The 21,317-nt window shown below is 30.1% G+C and overlaps 2 protein-coding genes across 2 annotated transcripts in view; one reads left to right on the forward strand and one right to left on the reverse strand.

The window, feature by feature from the left end:
* LOTGIDRAFT_229063 (hypothetical protein) overlaps nucleotides 1–19,093 on the reverse strand; it is a gene marked incomplete at its 5' end in the record, with an annotated part of 53,470 nt that extends 34,377 nt beyond the window's left edge. Inside the window, 33 exons of the mRNA XM_009061942.1 lie at nucleotides 1,024–1,216; nucleotides 1,512–1,711; nucleotides 1,998–2,090; nucleotides 2,415–2,775; nucleotides 3,147–3,256; nucleotides 3,845–3,871; nucleotides 4,229–4,360; nucleotides 4,645–4,758; nucleotides 5,077–5,289; nucleotides 5,509–5,665; nucleotides 6,041–6,216; nucleotides 6,569–6,861; nucleotides 7,042–7,146; nucleotides 7,347–7,459; nucleotides 7,596–7,884; nucleotides 8,155–8,269; nucleotides 10,137–10,166; nucleotides 10,542–10,667; nucleotides 11,113–11,267; nucleotides 11,642–11,901; nucleotides 12,134–12,438; nucleotides 12,644–12,764; nucleotides 12,921–13,057; nucleotides 13,332–13,465; nucleotides 14,354–14,563; nucleotides 15,152–15,270; nucleotides 15,653–15,853; nucleotides 16,079–16,278; nucleotides 16,452–16,628; nucleotides 16,966–17,170; nucleotides 17,521–17,694; nucleotides 18,058–18,209; nucleotides 18,569–19,093. Of these exons, the coding sequence (XP_009060190.1) occupies nucleotides 1,024–1,216; nucleotides 1,512–1,711; nucleotides 1,998–2,090; nucleotides 2,415–2,775; nucleotides 3,147–3,256; nucleotides 3,845–3,871; nucleotides 4,229–4,360; nucleotides 4,645–4,758; nucleotides 5,077–5,289; nucleotides 5,509–5,665; nucleotides 6,041–6,216; nucleotides 6,569–6,861; nucleotides 7,042–7,146; nucleotides 7,347–7,459; nucleotides 7,596–7,884; nucleotides 8,155–8,269; nucleotides 10,137–10,166; nucleotides 10,542–10,667; nucleotides 11,113–11,267; nucleotides 11,642–11,901; nucleotides 12,134–12,438; nucleotides 12,644–12,764; nucleotides 12,921–13,057; nucleotides 13,332–13,465; nucleotides 14,354–14,563; nucleotides 15,152–15,270; nucleotides 15,653–15,853; nucleotides 16,079–16,278; nucleotides 16,452–16,628; nucleotides 16,966–17,170; nucleotides 17,521–17,694; nucleotides 18,058–18,209; nucleotides 18,569–19,093 (5,922 nt within the window). The remainder of the gene's footprint in view (nucleotides 1–1,023; nucleotides 1,217–1,511; nucleotides 1,712–1,997; nucleotides 2,091–2,414; nucleotides 2,776–3,146; nucleotides 3,257–3,844; nucleotides 3,872–4,228; nucleotides 4,361–4,644; nucleotides 4,759–5,076; nucleotides 5,290–5,508; nucleotides 5,666–6,040; nucleotides 6,217–6,568; nucleotides 6,862–7,041; nucleotides 7,147–7,346; nucleotides 7,460–7,595; nucleotides 7,885–8,154; nucleotides 8,270–10,136; nucleotides 10,167–10,541; nucleotides 10,668–11,112; nucleotides 11,268–11,641; nucleotides 11,902–12,133; nucleotides 12,439–12,643; nucleotides 12,765–12,920; nucleotides 13,058–13,331; nucleotides 13,466–14,353; nucleotides 14,564–15,151; nucleotides 15,271–15,652; nucleotides 15,854–16,078; nucleotides 16,279–16,451; nucleotides 16,629–16,965; nucleotides 17,171–17,520; nucleotides 17,695–18,057; nucleotides 18,210–18,568) is intronic.
* Nucleotides 19,094–19,966: 873 nt separating this feature from the next.
* On the forward strand, nucleotides 19,967–20,894 carry LOTGIDRAFT_154237 (hypothetical protein; the record flags this gene model as incomplete). The annotated part of the gene is made up of 2 exons (XM_009061943.1): nucleotides 19,967–20,144; nucleotides 20,266–20,894. The coding sequence occupies 2 exons, from the start codon at nucleotides 19,967–19,969 to the stop codon at nucleotides 20,892–20,894; spliced, it is 807 nt and encodes a 268-aa protein (XP_009060191.1).
* Between the last annotated feature and the right edge of the window lie 423 nt (nucleotides 20,895–21,317).

Here is a 21,317-nt window from a genome sequence, read left to right on the forward strand (position 1 = left end):
TATGAGGGAAATTTTGATATCACCAATGATCACAACGCAAAATGCTATAAATGAATAAAGACCTTAACCATAAAAAGACAAAGCTAAGACCTGACAGTAAAGATTCAAGAAATGACAAGAATTTTTTCTAATTTCCTATGAAATAAAAATTGATTGCAAAAAGAGCATTTCTACCACCTATTATAATCTCTAATCATACTTAAAGCTATCATCTTTTAATTGGAGTATGATTTGTTCCTGTTTTTTTTTATTTTTTTTATTTGAAAAAAACATGTTTATTCTATTTTTCACACAACTGTTTGTCAGATTTGTTATGGTAAATTTTGCCTTGCCATTAGACTATAAAATAGCAGCTTTTAGAATATAAAAGTATAGTCAGTTAACTATTCTAAATCTATATCATACTTTAAACATGATAGCTTTAAACTGATGATTGTGAACATTGAAAATATTTGAAGCTCTCCATAGAAACTGTCATAAAAATGCTTCATGGAAGAGGAAAGAGAATAAGTACAATATATGACAATGGTCTAGAAATCTACAGTGCTGAAAGCTGATATATCTATTACATGTTTACCTCATCACCATATACATCCTATTAAGGTAAGGTCATAAATCATTAGCCTACTTTCAGCAACAATATGATCCTCAAGAGGAATATTGAATTCATTAACCTTACCCAGTCTATACATTTAGATCAATGCAAGTTATGCAAGTTACTTAAAGTGGTATAAATATTTGAAAGTCTATGTAGAGATGTAGATGAATTATACATATAAAAATCAGAGTTGCTTATTTATGAAAAGCTCGAATCTTTGGTTTTTATTTTTAACGTAACTGCAGATCATCAGGGATACTGATTCATATTGAAAGAGCATTACTGTATAAAACACATTACAAAATATAATGACATCTGTGATGTGTTATCCTTCAATCTAATTGGTTCTGAAAACTTCATAATTTCATAAATTTAAAAGTGAAGAAATAAATGAAATAACACAACTGAAAAGATGTGAAACTTACGTGTACTTGTGCTAGACGTTTATCTATTTTGGGTGGTGTATTGGTACGTGCTGATAATGGTGATATAATACTAGGTGTACGGGTACGAGGTGATGTTTTCCTACCAGAACTTAATACTTCATCGCTATCATCATCATTATTATTATCACCACATTTCTCCAGTTTAACATCATGTATCTGACTGAAGATAGATCTGAAAACAACCAATGAAATGATTGTGAATAAGGTACAAAATGGCTTCAATATTATTTCTCAGCAAGCTTATTAAACATTATGATTAGAACATTAAATTATTGAGAAATATATCAGGAAGTTCCACAAGAAACTTTTCAATTTCTAAACAAAACAATTCAGAGAAGCAATAATCACCAAAGATTTGACAAATCTATTAGGACATTTGACAGGACAGTAGAGTGATAGGGCATTTGACAGAGAGCTTTGACAATTGATATGGCATTTGACAGATCTACAAATCTTAAAGTACTTACCGTAAGTGAGGTCTAACAGACTCCAGATCATTTGGTCGACTTAATATAGATAATAATATAGTATCAGAGACAAAATAAAACCTGGGAAAGGCTTTTCTTTTATTGTCTAAATATATAACTAATGATTTAAAACAGATCTCTAACTCTTCTTGCATATGTCTTAATACAACCCCTTTAGGTACTTCTCCACCGTAACAACACTGAAAAATCAACAATAATAATACAAATTTAGCAGATGACTAAGTTCTACAATACAACAAAATATATCTAATAGTAAGGACTGCTAACTTTTCCCTGCCATTGTTAACACAATATTGATACAGGAATCTGGTAAGTATTTGTCAGATTGTAGGAGACATTTTAAATGTTCTAATACGAAGCAAACATCAAGCATTATCAGCTGGCATAGAAAACGTTTTGAGGACTATATCCTTTATGTTTGCCTTTAATATTTACACATTATTTATTTTTCCTGTTTAAACTTACTTGAAGAACATTTCTGGTATCAAAGGCTCTTTTCATCATCTTAGTCCAACCTTTATCTATTCTAGAAAATCTCTTGGCTTCTTGAGGCAACTCCTGAATAATTTCAAATGTTTTGTTTTACCACATACTGATAATCTATCTTAGAAGTCTTAAAGATCAATTGAGAAAGCCATTTTCTCAATATAACAGCTCATGTAAAATCGTCTTTCTTAACTAATATTTAACACCATCAAAGGGAAGAAATGAAATGTGTTATGGTTTGTACTCTCTAGTTCTGCCTATTTTTGTCTGGACAAAGATTCCAATTCATTTCCACATGTCAAAAGAATATTTCATGAGGGTCCTTTAAAATACAAAGCTTAACCAAACTTGATCAAAGTACAATATTAAAATTACAATAAGATACAAGTGTCTTACTTTAACAGCTAGAGAATTGCTAAAAACAGCTTCTAGATACTGCCATACATCTTGTACTTCTAACCACAACTCTAATACTTCTGCCACTTCTTTTAATTTCTCAGCCCAAGATGCAGCTTCATCTCGTAATGGACCAATATATCTTGATGTTAACATACCAGCCAACAGAGCTTGAGCATCTTCTAACTGCTCCAATAAACGCTCAGTAAATGCTTTATCTAAATACATGGGGCCACGTTTTTTGTAATGTTCAAAATTCAAGACTTGTTCTGTCCATTCTTCTTCTGTCTGTCTCATTTTAATTTCAAGTTCTAATTCTCTACTAGCACCACGACAGATATCTTCTATTTCTGATTTATATCTAGATAAATATACAGTCATATATCAAAATAAAATATTTCAAAAATCAAATGAAATGCTTATCAACCAGAAATAACAGTCTCTGTGTTTTGATAGTCTTTAAGCGATGTACTGGGCAAGGTGGGTAGTTGCTATTCAGACTTTAAAGGAATTTGTGTGCAGACATTTACAATCTTAGACTGTCTCAGTAAAATCAAGAATTAGAGATTTGGATTTTTTTGTTGTATCTGAATCTTAGATTCTTTATGCTTATCACACGCCAAAACCTTTACTACTGAGAGAGAAAAAACTGGCAAAGTTGAATCCTGCACCTTCATATCAGCCAGCAAGCATGCTAAGTCATCAAGGCGTATAATGTGTTAGGAAACTTACTTGATTAATTCAATATCTAATAGATGACATAATTTAAATACATTAGCCTCTAACTGGAATGAACTTCCTGTCACCTGCATCACTTGTAACCAATGACGATTTCTTATTTCCTGAAAAACCAGACGATATATCAGTTTTTGTACAAGACATAGTAATATGCACTTACTACTTGGCAACAGGTCATATATTTTAAGCATATTTCAGGTATAAATTCTTCATCAGGATAGCTAATAGGGATAAATACAGAAAGAAAATTGTATTGAGCAGCCTTAATATTTTTTAATTCATCTAAAGTTTAAAAATCCTAGTATGTTGGACAACACAAAATTGGTCAAAAATCTACACAAATTCTAACTTGTTTTTTTTTTTCCAAAATGAAAATTGAAAGCACTACCTGTTTCCTCTATGAAGCATAAATAATAATAAAAATATATATATATATATAAAAATACCAATTATTTATTTATCATATGTTATCAGTATAATAGTGAATGGTGCTGTGATAGGCTTATAGATATTGCAGACCCATGTTAATAAAGCAGGGACAATTTGTGATGTAGGTTCAAGGGATGGACCAAAATTGTTTTTGTCTTGCCAGGTCTTTTTGTGCTGAAGACGTGTATAATACCAGAAGCAAATAATTTGCAGACCCTTGACTAACTAATAAAAACCTATATTTCTCTTATATCATTACTCACAGTGAGTTGAAAATGTTCATCTTTTTTCTAGAAAACAGTAAACAATATGAAAACAACATTCACTCATTCACATCCAAACCTCCAAGCTTTCGACATCAGACATTATTCTTTCTTAATTTCATTTTGGTTGAAATATTAGGGCTTGTTTTTAGAAAGGTCAGAATTTAATGGTTAATATTGCTATTAAGATAAATCAACCAATGCATTAGCTACAATATTTCTTATATATTAAATTGATGTTAAGCTATACTCAACTCCACATTGGTGAGCAAAAAAACCTCATTCAAAATACAATTATTTTCAAAACATCTTGATTTTCGACAAACTCAAACAGAATTTCAATCAAAAGACAACTACAATAATCAAGATAAATATAAAACCAACCTTTGAAGCAAGATTATGTAGTAGAGGAAATACTTCTAGATATGTTTGTAGTTTAGTTTTTAAATCATTATAGGCATCCCAATCTTTGAGTTTACTTGGTAGAGCTAAACATTCATCCCAGTAGGTCTCAGTCTAAAAATAATAACAAAGATACAGGCTAAATATACCCTTCATATACTTTGAAAGTCTCATTAGTATTCATCAGTCAACTCTGTGAGAATATTGATAGGAACTCTTCTCTACTATAAACAGTACAATGCAACATAATCAAAAAAAAAACACAAAATGAAACAAAATAATACTTGGTTATGATTAGTTCAAACCCTGGTTGGAGTCACGAGGGAGATTGTCCATGTTTTAATTTAAAAAAAAAAAGCCATGATACAAAGGATGAAATATATACACATAATATTTACCTCCATTGAAGCAGCTTCTAGATCAACATCAGCCCATAACGTATCTCTAAATTTATTGTCAAATTTAATAAACTTCTGGAACAATCCATACAGCTGACTTAATAAATCTAATTCCTGAAATTAAAATAACAAAGACAGGAATTTCACCTTATAATCACTAATTTTTCTTCATTCATCAGTATACTCAGGTAACTAAATCCAGTGATTGATCAGATTTTCCTGGATGCTTCCAGTTGATAGCAGACCTACGAAAATCCAATGCTCCTAGATAGGCCAACTGTCATTAGCACAGCTTTCTTATAGCTAATGGTAGAGCTTCAATACAATAATTATTGTGGTTAGTGACGCTGACAGGAATGTCCACATTTTTAGTGCATTTGTCAACACAGAATCCCTTTCACATAACTCAATAGATTCATATGAAAACTTTACCTCGCCTGTTTTGTCTAATTCAGGGAATGGTTTACATGGAATACCAAATAATTTGGAGACAGAATCTAAAGTCTTTCGTTTGGCATCATACTGGGTATATCTATTCTGGAAGTCTTGTAATCTAGATACAGCTTCAGCTGGTGGGATACCAGGAACTGCTGGTCCTTGTGCATCAAATGCATTTCGGAACTGTATGACTTCTACTACAAATGTCTAAATAAAAGAAAGGAATTTGTTAGCACAGAAATAAATATAATCTTTATACTTGAAGGCTGTAAAAAAAGAACATAATATTGACTCATAAAATAATTGATAAAAATGGCTTTAAAAAGTTAGCTCCGAAAGATTATAATGAATTAGAATTGTGAGTGTTCACACAGTTAACTCTTTTGCTGAGTTCAATATTATCATTATAATTAAAAACATGATTACCTTGACTTGTTTATCTAGTTCTTGTTCAAATGCTCCTCTCCTTTCCTTTAATAATACTTCTCGAACTTGATCAGCTAATTCTATCAATTCTTGCCATTTCTCTCTTAATTCATCAACTTGTTCTACCTCATTACGTGGTAAACGTAACTCAAATTCTCTGTAATTATAATAATCATCCCCAGATCAATATTTATTGAAAACAGACGAGCGTCGAGCAGTCATATTTTGATATCTTTCGATGCCAAGACCTTGACTCAACTCAGTTGATTGATAGCTGTTTTATCAGAAGCACCATCAACGTTTTTGAAGAACTCATGATGTTTAATGCACTTCGATTTAACGACACATTAAGAAAAACATTTCCAGTGTATATCATACATAAGATTACAAAAATTTGTAGCCTGCCCAACAGAGCTCATAATATTTCATTTTAACACAGAATCTAGAAATCATGTCGGAAAGTCTTGCCAGAAAATACTTTGAAAGGCCACACACAGTTACATAAGTAAAGTAAAAGTAAACTTGATCATACCTTAGTTTAGAGTACATAGTTTCAATAGGTAAATAAACAGCATCTATTTTATTTTCCATATCACGTAGATCTTCTAATAGATGTAATGAACTGTTTAACTGATCTAATGATTGTACAAATTGTTCTAATCTCTTCTTCACATTCTCTCTATAACTTACTGCACTGTCCAACTTTTTCTGAAATAGGAGTACAGAGTAATATATTAATCTATTATTATACTAGTCACGTTCTGTAATTCTAATATAGAGAGTTTCTTGCCCCTAAAAATGTCTTTTCAATTCTAGCAGTTGTCTAAATTAAGCTATGTGAAGAAACATTCCATACAATTGATATATAAAATACTTTAAGAGGGAAACAAAGGCAAACTTCTGCTCATGAAAGATTTTTTTAATATTTTTCCACAGAAATAATTTTCCGAAAACAAAAGAATGTTAATGATAAATTTGATGTATGGTTTGACTTATTCACACAATTCAGATAAAATTCAAATGAATGTCAAATCAATTCATAAAAAAAGAATTTACAAACCTTCGCTTCTTCATGTAGAACTGTAGCAAATTTAGTTTTCCACGCCATAGCAAATCCATGAAGAGCATCTTTAATAGGGTCTGTATAGAGACAGACTGATCCAACTGGTAATATAGTGGGTATATTCAATACTTTCTTCTCTATAGATAGAAATCTCTCCACTTCTCTCTTGATAGCAACAATACCAGGGTCCGCAGCAATAAATTCATGGAAATTACCATGCATATCATCTTTCCATAGAAAATTATAGTAACTAAAGTGATACAGATGTTTATGAACGTAGTTTTCTAGTTCTGAAAAAAAAAAGATTAATCAGTGCCTGTGGATTATGAATCTACAGTTCCTTGTCTCAAGCCAAGAACTAAATATTTCTGCAATTCAGTCCACCTAAAATCAGAAGGGATCACCCAAACCTAACCCTAGATGGGCTCTTAGCCATCAGCTTCATGACTAAAGATGAAAAGAAGACAAACCTTCTATAACAGAAGATAACTGTTGTTGTAATTGTATCACTGTATCATCAGTTGATATCTCAGGATAAAATTCTTCATCACCATGACTACCTAACCAGCTTATATCTACAACAAAATTATAGCAATTTCAGAAGAACAAGAAAGAGAAGAACAAGTTCCAAAGTTCATATAAACGTGGAACGTTCAAGGGAATGTAACAGATTTAAATATTTAACGACTTCATATTTTAGATTAAAAAATTCATCTATGTCATGACTTAGATAATTTGAAATGGGATTTCTCATTGACATCCATAAGATACTTACTTTTATTAGCCTGCATTATAGCATTAGAGACATCAGTAATAGCTTTCTGTACCACATTTAATTCTGGCTCTACTATTATATTAGGTATATTAAATTTGACTTGAATTTCAAACCTATAACAAAATAATATTCCATTTAATCACTTCTGACTTATCCTGTATTTGGTAACAGACATGTGGACACTTCATGTGAATACTCATTTCAATCCAAACCAATTAAATTAACAAAGGATGAAGTCAAAAAACTTACTGTAAATGTGTAACTTCTGAAGGATCTTTACTATCACCAGACCATGTCATATTAGATAACATAGACATACCGGTATCAGGTCGGTCTGATAGAGCTGATCCTAATCGACTATAGGGTGTATCTCGTCTACTACCAGGGCGAGGTGATATTGTACCCTCACTGGAGAAAGTTGATCCTGGTGTAATAGGTCGGAGTTGTTCTACTGTACAGCCTGAAGCATCAGCTAATGTTGATAATGATCTACAGACAGAACTCAATACAGCTTCATAGACTTGATCATGGTAATATGCTAAAACATAAAATATCTAAATAAATATGAAGTAAAAATTCAAATATCTAAAACTAACATATTGTGCACATCATCTGAACAACTGGTACACATTTTAATATCAAGCACATTTCTTTATATCTGGCAGTTTGGTTAAAACCCTTTCTCAGACTAACTTTGTTTTAAGGTGTACACATGATTGGGGTTTACAAAGAGACTTTCTTGACTTTGGATTCAACTTAGCCACAAAGACTACTACAGTCCAAGAATATTGATGACAAATATCATTACCTATGAGTTTATAAACTAAAGCTTCCTCTAATACAGCTTTCTCTTTCTCTCTCTGTACTTCTTCCTCATCAATAATTAACATCATCTTTTTATCTTTATTTCTACCTGATTCACCCTATATATTAATATAAATATTATACTTTAACTACTTCATCAATAATTAACATCATCTGTATATCTTTATTTCTACCTGATTCACCCTATATATTAATATAAATATTATACTTTAATTACTTCATCAATAATTAACATCATCTTTTTATCTTTATTTCTACCTGATTCACCCTATATATTATTATAAATATTATACTTTAACTACTTCATCAATAATTAACATCATCTGTATATCTTTATTTCTACCTGATTCACCCTATATATTAATATAAATATTATACTTTAATTACTTCATCAATAATTAACATCATCTTTTTATCTTTATTTCTACCTGATTCACCCTATATATTAATATAAATATTATACTTTAATTACTTCATCAATAATTAACATCATCTGTATATCTTTATTCTGATTTTCACATGATCTCAAATGATCATATAATTCAATTTTGAATTTTGTCTCACCTCTTTGATAAACCTTTTGGAATGCTAAAGCTATCAGACAGAACATTTATACTCTGTATGCTTTTTAAAACTGCTACCTTATGAGTTGTTTTAGTGTCAAAGATTTAAAAGTGTCTAATTGCTAGATTTAGAAAACCTTTTTATATCAATCAATTTAATGAAAAAACGCAAAACAACAGAAAGCAATATTTGAATAATTTAAAAGTAAGAAACTGAAATGTGAAATATATAAGAAAGTAAGATTTTGTTAATGTAGTAGGATTGAAGGAACACAAAGAATTTCCTATTAAAATTTGATAAATCCAATCAACATTGCATACATAAATAGAGAATAAATACAAACTAGACTTTGTTTTCTCTTGGAAAATAATCCTCCTACAGATTTCAGCAAATTTTTCTCATTCTTGGGTTTTGTATTTCTGGATTTTGACTGAAGAGACATCTTGGAATTATTGGAACTTTTCATGGTAATAGAGTAATCCTGAAAGCCAGAAGTGGGTTAGAAGCAAACAAAGCGAAAAAAAGAAGATAATTTGCAGGAATAAAAATATAATTGCTCAAAATCAGACAATGATTGTTCAAAATCAGATAATAATTATCTAAATAAAATCAGATAATAATTATCTAAATAAAATCAGATAATAATTATCTAAATAAAATCAGATAATAATTATCTAAATCAAATTAGATAATAATTATCTAAATCAAATCAGATAATAATTATCTAAATAAAATCAGATAATTATCTAAATAAAATCAGATAATTATCTAAATAAAATCAGATAATTATCTAAATAAAATCAGATAATAATTATCTAAATAAAATCAGATAATAATTATCTAAATCAAATCAGATAATAATCATCTATATAAAATCAGATAATTATTTAAATAAAATCAGATAATGATTATCTAAATAGAATAAGATAATGATTATATAAAATCAGTTAATGATTATTCAAATAAAATCAGACAGCATGATTATTCAAAATCTGACAGCATGATTATTTAAAAAATCAGATAATGATTATTTAAATAAAATAAGATAATGATTATTCAAAATCATGATAATGACTCTTCAAAATCAGACTATGATCAATTATATTTTTTTCATTCTTCTGCATATGGAGAATAACAATGCTAATCTTTTACTTTCTAAACTTTATTGAAAGGGGAAACTTGAATTTCCATTATATTGCTGAGGCTTGGCAAAATTATAAATGAATAATTTCAGCAACAATTTATTGAAAAATTCCAAACATGGTACAGAAATAAAAAATTAAGCTTAGCATTGCATAGAAAGGTGAAAGACTAGATCACTACACTACTGAAACAATTGAATTTTGAATCTTGACTAAGTCTTTAGTTCTAAAACTCAAAACACTAGTCTACAGTTTATACCTTTTTCTTACTATCAGTGCCGTTTATTTTCTAAAAATGATAAAAGTGATATTTGAAGATATCTATTTAGGTTGTGAAAATATTGATTGATAGTACAAGATTTTTAGTAAAAATTTGAGCTAAAACCAGTAATGGGAATATCACAATTCATAGGCTTCATACAATGGATTGAACTAATGTGGTCCAAAATTTGGTCCATTGTGTGAAAATTATGATTTGTAATACTTGCATAACCAATTTCTGCTCCTAGTTTATTTCTCAAGATCAGTTGGTGCTGTTGGGATGGTTGCTTATACTATAGATCTGTGCAATACAAGGCTAAACTAGAGTACCATACCACCAAATTCTATACAGAGACATCAAGAGAATGAAGGAAGATTCAGCTAATCACTAGAGTTGACTAACCTTTTTGGTACTGAGTAAGTTAGCCACACTCTGTAAACCTTCTACTACTGTCTGTACATATTGATGTAGCTGTTGAGATCTATCCTCTATACCTTCTAACATTTTATCTCGGAACTCGACTGGTGACTAGAAGAAATAATTTTCAAATGTCATTAAACCATTATAAATTCATTTGGCTTTTTGCAGGCTGATTTACTCATTGAGGAAGCATTATATGAAAACTGCTACCAATGTACCAAACAGTTATTTTGAATTTTAGGTTTCATTTTGTAGTTTGGATAGTTTGTACTTGGTTTTTTTCATAGTTTAATTAGATTGTAAGAAATATTTTAGGCAGCCATTGAAAGAAAAATGATCAAATTTTAACTAATCTGGGACCTTACCAATATAAAATAACATTATCGAAAATAATATGAAAATTTCCATCACAAACATACCAATTTTGACATATTCAGGTCTAGTCAAAGAAAATAACTAAAATAGGATTTCAGCAATATGCACAAGCATATCAAATTTGTATCAAAATCAGGGAAACAACATTATACTTTGTGGAAATATAGTAGAAACTTACCCATGTTTGAGAAAATGCTAGTTGACTATCATATAGATAAAATTGACTAATAGTACCAATAACACCTAGTACTTTATTATCCATTAATTCGTTGACTTTCTCCTCTAAATTCTGTAGTTTACTAGTAGCTGTATGTATCTGATGTAGGAAAGCATCTGAAATAACAAATACATGGTCAATTCAGAGGGCATTTGATGATAATAATATATTGATGCCAAGATCATGCATTCTCACAATGGTAAGTTTATATGGGATTTAACATAAAAAGAATTACACACAACTATCATTGTGGTCCTTATACAAATATAATGAAAGTTGTCTCCCTTTGGAGAGTAACTAATTAAGCCTCAAATGTTAAGGTTTTGATCATAAATTGATGAGCCGTTTCATAATTGTGTTTCTGTGTAAATTCAACTAATCATGGTAGAAATTCTGGACAGATAGATAAGGAGACAACCATCCAAGCAATACCAGCATAAAAATGTTTAAAAAAAATTCTGCAAAAAGGTCAAAATTTTATTTAACTAACCAATATTCATACTATTCCAAGCTAGTGTATTAAGACCAGGCTGTAATTGTTGTTGTACATTCTCTATATGTGGTGTAAATAAATCACGTAAAGATTCAGGTATAGACTCGCAAACTGATCTATATTCATTTAATACCAATTCTAAATGTCCTTTATAACTTTTAAATCTTTCTTCTTGCTGCATTATATTCATAGCTGATTCTGGTATCTGTATATCTAATCTTGTTAACCATTTAGCTTCATGTATTAACTCTAATACTCTGTTAATATAAATCAATTACAAGACCTTACAAAATGAATATGCTAATGTTGTCAGCATTATATGCAAAGAAAGATTTCTCCTTTGTAAAGTCATTTTCTCATGCCGATAACCAATGGTGCCAATCAAGTTAATATCTGCAACATTGAATTATTGATACTAATTGTGCAGATTTATAAGCCATAAAGACACCTGATGTCATTGTCAAAAAACAATGTGGATGAGCAGCCTACCTCTCATCAGAGTTGACAACAACTTCATTAGTATCAGGGTGATAGACAAATAATGTAGCTCTCAGACCACTTTTAGCTAGATCTATTCTGTTCTTCCACTGGGTAAACCAGAGACTTTCAAATGTAACTAGAGCTGTAGCTAGTCTGTTATAAATCCTAACTATTCTACCATACTCTGTTAACTGAGTGACAGCTTTAATATCTCGAAATACTTTCATTGGATCTTCTATACGTTTTAATAATTGACGTGACCAATAGATGGCTCCAGCTACTGGTGGTGCATTACGTACTGTCAATGGATGATCCTATACAATAACAAATAATAATGGTAAAATTTAAGCAAAATTCACGGAACAGAAAAGAATGAGAAGGGCAATATTTCTACTAGCACTAGCGATCTCATTGAATGTAAAAAGTAAATTTTTCTTAGTACATGGAGAGTCAAAATAGTGGTCACTTTGCATTATATTTGTAATCATAAAACTACTTTCCAACATTATTGAAACTTACTTTATTTTTCTCATAAATTTTCTGAACATCTTCTAAATCTGATTCATACCAATTAAAAACTTCTACAAATTTATCAGAAATAGTACCTCTTATACCAGGTCGACTCTGAATGGGAGCAAACCTTTGAAAAGAAAAAATAAACTAGTCTAAGAAAGTTTTTAAACAAAAATATGTGTTAAGGAAATAAACACTGGCAAAATGATTACAATCGCACTAACAGACTTTCAATAATTTATTTTGATGAAATATTTGTATGTTATAGATAATTAATTCTTACTTTGTAATGATCTCTAATCCTTGTTGTGTTTTCATCTTTCTAACAAATATAGCATGCATATAGGCTGCTAGAAACTTCTCTAATTCTTGTACAATATTTATGTAACTATTATAATGATGATCAAATTTCTCTTTATCCTGTAACAAAATTCAACTCAAAATACATAAAAGGTGAACTAAATTTAACCTTATTGCGATCTTTTTTAAAGTAATACTTGTGTATTGAAATTTGTTTAATTTTAGGTGGTTATCAAACATCAAACATATTTCATGTTGATTTATATGGACAGGATTTTGAATTAAGCAATTCTTCAAAGACTTCTGCCACAAACATTTTATTTACTGATTTGGATCTGCAAGAATGCTCAATATTTATAATTCATATTTCCAAGTTCAGTTCAAATAACATTACCTTTGATTCAACATCTAGCAGAGTTTTAGTGGTGACATTTTCACTCATAGACTTAGTCATGTTGGACACTTGTTCTTCTATTATACTACTAATACTAGGTCCTTCATCTTCATCATCTTCATTATAATATCGACCTAGATAAATAATAACATCATATAATTATACTACTAATACTAGGTCCTTCATAATCATTATAATATCGACCTAGATAAATAATAACATCATATAATTATACTACTAATACTAGGTCCTTCATAATCATTATAATATCGACCTAGATAAATAATAACATCATATAATTATACTACTAATACTAGGTCCTTCATAATCATTATAATGTCGACCTATATAAATAATAACATCATATAATCACACTACTAATACAAGGTCCTTCATAATCATTATAATATCGACCTAGATAAATAATAACATCATATAATTATACTACTAATACAAGGTCCTTCATAATCATTATAATATCGACCTAGATAAATAATAATATCATATAATTATACTATTAATACTAGGTCCTTCATAATCATTATAATATCGACCTAGATAAATAATAACATCATATAATTATACTACTAATACTAGGTCCTTCATAATCATTATAATGTCGACCTATATAAATAATAACATCATATAATTATACTACTAATACAAGGTCCTTCATAATCATTATAATATCGACCTAGATAAATAATAACATCATATAATTATACTACTAATACAAGGTCCTTCATAATCATTATAATATCGACCTAGATAAATAATAACATCATATAATTATACTACTAATACTAGGTCCTTCATAATCATTATAATATCGACCTAGATAAATAATAATATCATATAATTATACTACTAATACTAGGTCCTTCATAATCATTATAATATCGACCTAGATAAATAATAACATCATATAATTATACTACTAATACTAGGTCCTTCATCATCATCAATATATCAGCCTTCTTTATATATGTAGCTGAGCTGACTAAAGATAAAGCAACACTTACGAATAATTGCAAGTTCTTCTTCAGTAAGACCATTTTTAGTGTTGACTACATCAAATATCTCATCTCCATGATCATTGTGGGAGATTTTCTTGCCTTCCTCTTCTTTTTTATCATCATCAATAGTTTCTTCATCTTCAGCTATTGCACCTAGTTGATTTCTATCAATATTTAAATCTAACACTGGTGTTTTACTGTATTCTTCTTTTAACTCTACAACATTCCAAATAACACGATGAAGAACTACAACATTCAAATTAAAATTGTAGGGTAATAGATAGCATAGCTCTATAACATTACAAATAACATGATGAATAACTACAACATTCAAATTAAAATTGTAGGGTAATAGATAGCATAGCCCTATAACATTCCAAATAACATGATGAATAACTACAACATCCAAAATAAAATTGTAGGGTAATAGATAGCATAGCCCTATAAGTATAATATTCCAAATAACATGATGAATAAATACAACATTCAAATTAAATTGTAGGGTAATAGATAGCATAGCCCTATAAGTATAACATTCCAAATAACATGATGAATAACTACAACATTCAAATTAAAATTGTAGGGCAATAAATAGCATAACTCTGCATATCAAGTACAAGTCAAACAAATTGATTGATAATGTATAGCACAAAAAAGTTGATTAAGAATATATTATGTCTATCATACCAATTTATTGTACATATCTGCAGCAAATAAAAAAAACAAAAACTTCAAAATCAATTTTGACAATTATAATTAAGGGTCAATTCTTTCCATCATTATAAGATTGACTCTCCAACTAACCTTGAGCTTTCTTTTCTTGAGCTTCCTTTTTATACCTATATTTCTCATCTTGTTCAGGTTCTTCTATCACTAAATCTTCCTTTCTTGGTCTAGGTATACCAGTGGACACTGATACCATTCTATATATAGAAAAATATAACATATTTATACAAACTTATTGGACTTAAAGACGACATATACATGCACAACCTTTAAAGTTTTCAAACAATTTCATGAATAAATAATACATTTATATCTTATGACAAAAGATTCTTATTTTCAATATCTAAGATTGTATAGTTGCAATCAAATTACGAAAAAGGGAACTGTATATCCTTTTAGTTGTACCAGCATGTGCAGAAATTGCTTTGCCTCATTATGTGTGTCTGATGCTAGATTTCTTGCTACTGTAGAGTGTCTTAAACATAATTGCAGTATTGTCAAAAGGCCACCATCCTCTAAAGGTCTGGTAAACAAAATTCTGATAAATACAAAAAAAGTTGATTCAGAATCAATAATTACCTAGAATATTGAGACATAGTGTTCATCACATCTAACAACTGTCTAATTCTACCACAGAAACTGTCAAAATGGGACAAGATAGCATCTTCATCTGTTAGTGGTACACCATGTCCAACATTATCACCAAATAATGATAGAGTTTTCTTAGAAGGTGAGAGAGTAGGTCTGGACATACTGGTAGCTGTTGTCTGTTTACTGCGACTTAAAATAACAAGTTAATTATCAATTCAAAATTGATTATTCATATGTGCCACCATTCAAACCACTGAAAAGCATCAGTGAGCTATTGACAAAAAGCTAAAACTCTGCTGGGCTATTTTTCTTACCTTAATTGCAGACACTAGGCAAATTTTTCAAAATATTATAAAGAGCTAAAATTGAGCTCTATTAATTACGTAAGCTTAGAAAGGATATAAAAAGTCATACCTGGACATTAAACTAGCACCAACAAAACTACTAACAGAGGAGAAATGAGACAGATTGGTAACATTGCCTAATGAATCCCGTAATGATCGTAAAGCTTCTCTATAAAAACTCTGTAGTGTTAGACATGATCTTAATCTACCATATAAACTTTTATCTATTACTCCAATATCTTTACTTTCTTTTCCTTTACTTCTAGCTCCCTGTTATAATAATACCATGTTAATTAATATAGGGGGTTCTTACAAGTGCATCAATGATCACTGATCTCTCAATAGGTTTCTCTAGCATATAGGGCAAAATCTGCTTCTCCTTCTAAGAAACAGATTTGTGGTAACATTCTGTATACAAAAGTTGAAAGATTCAAGATAAATACCTTTAGTTTCGATTCAATTTGACTACGTAGTAATTTTTGTTGTGGATCAGTCATGTTTAAATTATCTCTGTTAATTTCTGTTGATACTTTCTTCCATAAATAATCTTCATCTTCTACTATATTCATAGTACATTCTTTAATATGTTCTTTACAAGCTAATACTATTTGATTGGTTACCTAATAAAATGGAATAAACAGTCATTACGCATTATCTTCAGGCAGAAAAAATAAAAATAAAACGCATAAATATTATTATTCTATTAAAACTTCGTCATAAAATTAAACATTTTTATTTAATCACAAGTGCTTTGTAGTGTCAGTTTGCATATGAATTGGAAAGTGATCATTCAGAAGTATTGAAGCATTTTTCTTCAAATTTGAATTCAGGGTTCTTGAAATTTTAAATTGGGCACATTTCTAGTAGCATGACAAAATGGTGATGGTTAAATAGGCCTCATGTCTCTAAGATATAACATATTTAAATCTCTAGACGCCCTAATATACATTTACTTACTTTAGCTAAAACTATACCCAGAAATCCAACACGACCATAATATCTGGATATAGATTCCATTTGTTTAATACTATTAGTAAGTCCTGGTATAGCTGTATTCATAATCGAATGAGGTGTGGCATCATTGTACAGCTGATCAAAATGACGTCTCAAAGATTCTAAGTATTTCACTTTATCTTTGGTATCGTTCATAGCATCTGTTATACTGAAAAATACAGAGAATTAAACAATATCTCTTATGACAAGAAAATTGTCAATGCATGTACTTGTTAATATTTTGTCTATTTGAAATAAATTTGTGTTGCACATCATTTTGCTCTACTTATTGGTGAGCAAAGGAAAAATTTAGCAATGACCAACATTTTTTTCAGATTTCCTTTTTACGAAGAATCTCAGGTGACAGGGGAAAGTTCAAATGAACTTAGTTGATTAACAAACTGATAGAGCTCAAATTTACTTTATTGATTTTCATAACATTGTTTTTTCTATATTAGCTACAACTGAGCTCTATGAGATAAAACTTGTTTTAATAATAGAGTACTATGGTATATTTACCCAACATCTATAATTTTCCATCGACGTAATAGTCGAGATTTAGCAGTAATTAATACACCAATCACGGCTTTACATTCCTTGGATTTTAATTGTTCGGTTAAACTTGTTAATAGTCTTTGTCTTCTACGCCATCTTTCTAATTCTGATAAGGGACCAGCATTAGGATCCATAAATCTGTTGAAGGAAAAAAAATAATTTTGAAGTTTCACTCATATTAAATTGACTCAGATGTGGATAACTATCAATCAAGTTTGAAATATCAACTCTAGGTCATTCAAGGTACAAATCTTAATAATAAGTAAGTAAGGAGTCCACAGAAATAAGAAGGAATTTTCCTTTAACATGAATTTGATACTTTGCACAAATGAATACAAATTGTGTACTCTTACATGACAGTCTTTCCAAATCTACAGTTTGCCTTCATACCCTTCCCTTCTTTCACCCAAATCAATGATAAATGGACAATACATTGGAAAATTCTACATGAATGAAACATATTTTCCAATTACAATAATGATGTCTAATTATGATACAAACCTTTCATCTGATGTATCGACTATTATAGTCTCTATTGTATTCATCCAATCTGTCACTAGCTCTTCATAATCACCTATAATCTGACTATCTAATGCTGCAGCTCTTTGAAGTTTAAAATCATTCAATACAATATTCTCAGGTAATTTCAACATCTGGAAAAAATGTTAATATGAGAATTGTTGATATAAGTTTACAAGAATCTTAAAAAATCTTAATTTTGGATTTTTCTCTCTATAAGCTTATGATGAGATTAAGATTTCTAATTATTCTTATTTCCACAAGTACCATTACTTTATATGAAGTGCTAAAATAGCATATCAAGATATGATTGCATTATTTCATTTAAAAATTGTAAGATCAAGTACAAGAATGACACTATGATAACTTAATGAAGTTACTTTAGTCCATATTAACTTATAAAATAAATCAAATGCTTAAATTGGTGACCTTAAATGTTAATCTTAAAGAGGTGTTAAAAGAGCTATAATCTAAAGTATTATTAGATACTAACCAATTGTTTGGAGGAATGCATGGATGCTGTCGTTTCATTTAAAGCAGTGACAAATTTGTCCATGTTCTGAATCAAATTTGATTGACCTTCTTCATTGCACTGTCCCCAATCTTTTTGTGCTCTTATAAGAGGTATGTAGATATCTGACAATAATGTATTTAATGTTTCTATTGTGTTATGTTTCAGTTCACCGCAGAATATGTCTCTTTCCATTCGTGATGGATCAACATCTTTTTCAGTTTTGTTACGTAAAAAGTACAAAATTGTGACACTATCCAACTCCACATCTTTTAAAGCAGCCAAATTTCCTGTAGAATGGAGTTCTCTTGTGGACAATAACCCATTTTCGGGCCTTTCGCAATAGAAAAATAAACGACATGGTCCTCCTGATCTTAAAAATTTGTTAATCAAACTCAGTGTGGTCTCTTCACACATGAAGTCTTCCAATAAAGTAGGATTGTCATAACCGCCAATTTTAAAGCTTTCTTGGATTTTTCCAGCAATCCACCAATGTCTTTCATCCATCTTTGAGATCGTATGTGCTTTCACACGTCGAAACTAACTATAATTGACAGTTTGGAAACTTTTTCACAAGTAACAACATTGAAAAACACTTCTGCTTGAAGTCAGCCATGTTGTTGTTGACAACGAAATGCCCGGATGAAGAAATCTGAAGGTGCGCGTTCGAGTTTGGTTTCGAACATAGATGAGTTCAGCAGGATCAAAACTATAAATACTGCTTTTTGAACTAATGCAATGTGTAAATCAAATACTTTGATCTCATTAAAACACTTCTTGATTACAAAACTGTTCAGAAAACACAGACAAATTTCTTTCTAAATTTTATCATTTTGTGATGGTCGATTTGACGAGAGGCGATTTGTCGGTTGACCTTGACCGGACAGTAATTTCACTTTATTCCATTATTGGATCATTTGGGGTTTAACAGTGACAAAGTCCTATCTCCGACCATAGTGAGCTCGGAATATAATTTCACTAATTTTCAAAGCAAAATTTTACAATTGCATGCCATTTGTCATAGAATGCCTTTTTCAGTACCGTAGGACTTTAAAACTCTAAGTTAAAGGTTGGCAAGTTTGATAATTTCACATTTGAGGAGGTAGTTGTAATGTAGGCCTACAAGACCCGTCTGAGCACTTGACACAATTCAGTTCTGCCTGCACTCCTTCCTTCAGTCCCTGAGAAATGTTATACCTTGTCACATCACCCACGGTTATTTTCAAAGAGGGTATAGTTAAGATTAATCCTAGAATGTATCAAGAATATCTTATAAAATAAGGTGTTGGCAAAGACTTAAAGTATCGTATTATTTCTTTTCCAGCTGCTGAAAATTAACAATTCAGGTTGATGTGAAATGTTAGAATATTGTTATATGGAATGAAACATCTAACGACACATACAAAAGATAAACCTTATAAATGTGATCTCTGTAGTAAATCATTTACCAGGAAGTATGGTTTGGGAAGACATATAAATACACATACTGGAGAGAAACTTTTTAAATGTGACATCTGTAGTAAATCATTTACTAGAAGTCATGATTTAACAAGACATTGTGAGACACATTCAGTTGTGGAACCATACAAATGTGATCTTTGTATTCAATCGTTTACTACAAGCTGTAATTTGACCAGATATATTTTGATATATTTTAATAGAAGTCATGATTTGACAAGACATGCTAGAACACATTCTGGAGAAAAACCTTACACGTGATTATTGTAAACAATCATTTAGCATGAACCATGATTTGACTAGACATATTAGAACGCATACAGGAGAAAAACCTTTCAAATGTGATTTTTGTGATTTCATTTGCTGGCAGGAAATTGCTGCAAGGGGTGAACTGAAAAGACATAACAGAACGCATACTGGAGAGAAACCTTATACTTGTGATTTTTGTTGTAAATCATTTGCTTCTAGCAGTGAAATGATGAGGCATGTAAAGACTCACACAGGAGAAAAACCACATAAATGTGATGTTTGCAGTAAATCTTTTGTTCAGAAAAGTCATTTCATTTGTCATATGAGGATACATACTGGGGAAAAACCTTATGAATGTGATGTTTGTAGTGATTCATTTTTTCAGAAAAGTCATTTAACCAATCATGCCTTAAAACATACTGAACTTAAACCTTTTATGTGTGAATTTTGCTACAAATCATTTTTTTTAAACCGTAACTTGACAATACATACAAGGACACACACAGGAGAGAAACCCTATCAATGTGATTCTTGTGGAAAATCATTTATCAGCAACAGTAGTTTGACAAAACATATCAAATCACACAGTTGGGAGAAGTAGGGCTGGGTATTGATAACCAAATTGAGATCGATTATCCATGGCATGCTAAATATTTTTAGTTAATCTTCTAAATACTACATAACAATCTAGCCAAAGTTTTAATTCTATGGGTTATTTTTGTATTATAGAAGATGATGCAGTTATTACTATTATGATGTCGTAGGTAATAAATGCATAACAATAAAAAAAGGTTAAAACAGAGTGATATGTTTATGCTAAATTGCAGCAGAATTGATTTGAATAGTGAAAAATGATATGTTAAATGGAAATTGTGCTCTATCAGTTGATAAAGCAAATATACGTGGAGGACTGCATCACTTTATGAAAAAAATTACAGGTGACATAAATTAGTTGAGTCAACCATTTAGATACCTGTATGCCTTTCACATTAAGTGTATTTCTATTAAAAAAAATCTTTAGTCT

The sequence above is a fragment of the Lottia gigantea genome, assembly GCF_000327385.1.
Source record: "Lottia gigantea unplaced genomic scaffold LOTGIsca_5, whole genome shotgun sequence".
Classification (NCBI taxonomy): domain Eukaryota; kingdom Metazoa; phylum Mollusca; class Gastropoda; family Lottiidae; genus Lottia; species Lottia gigantea.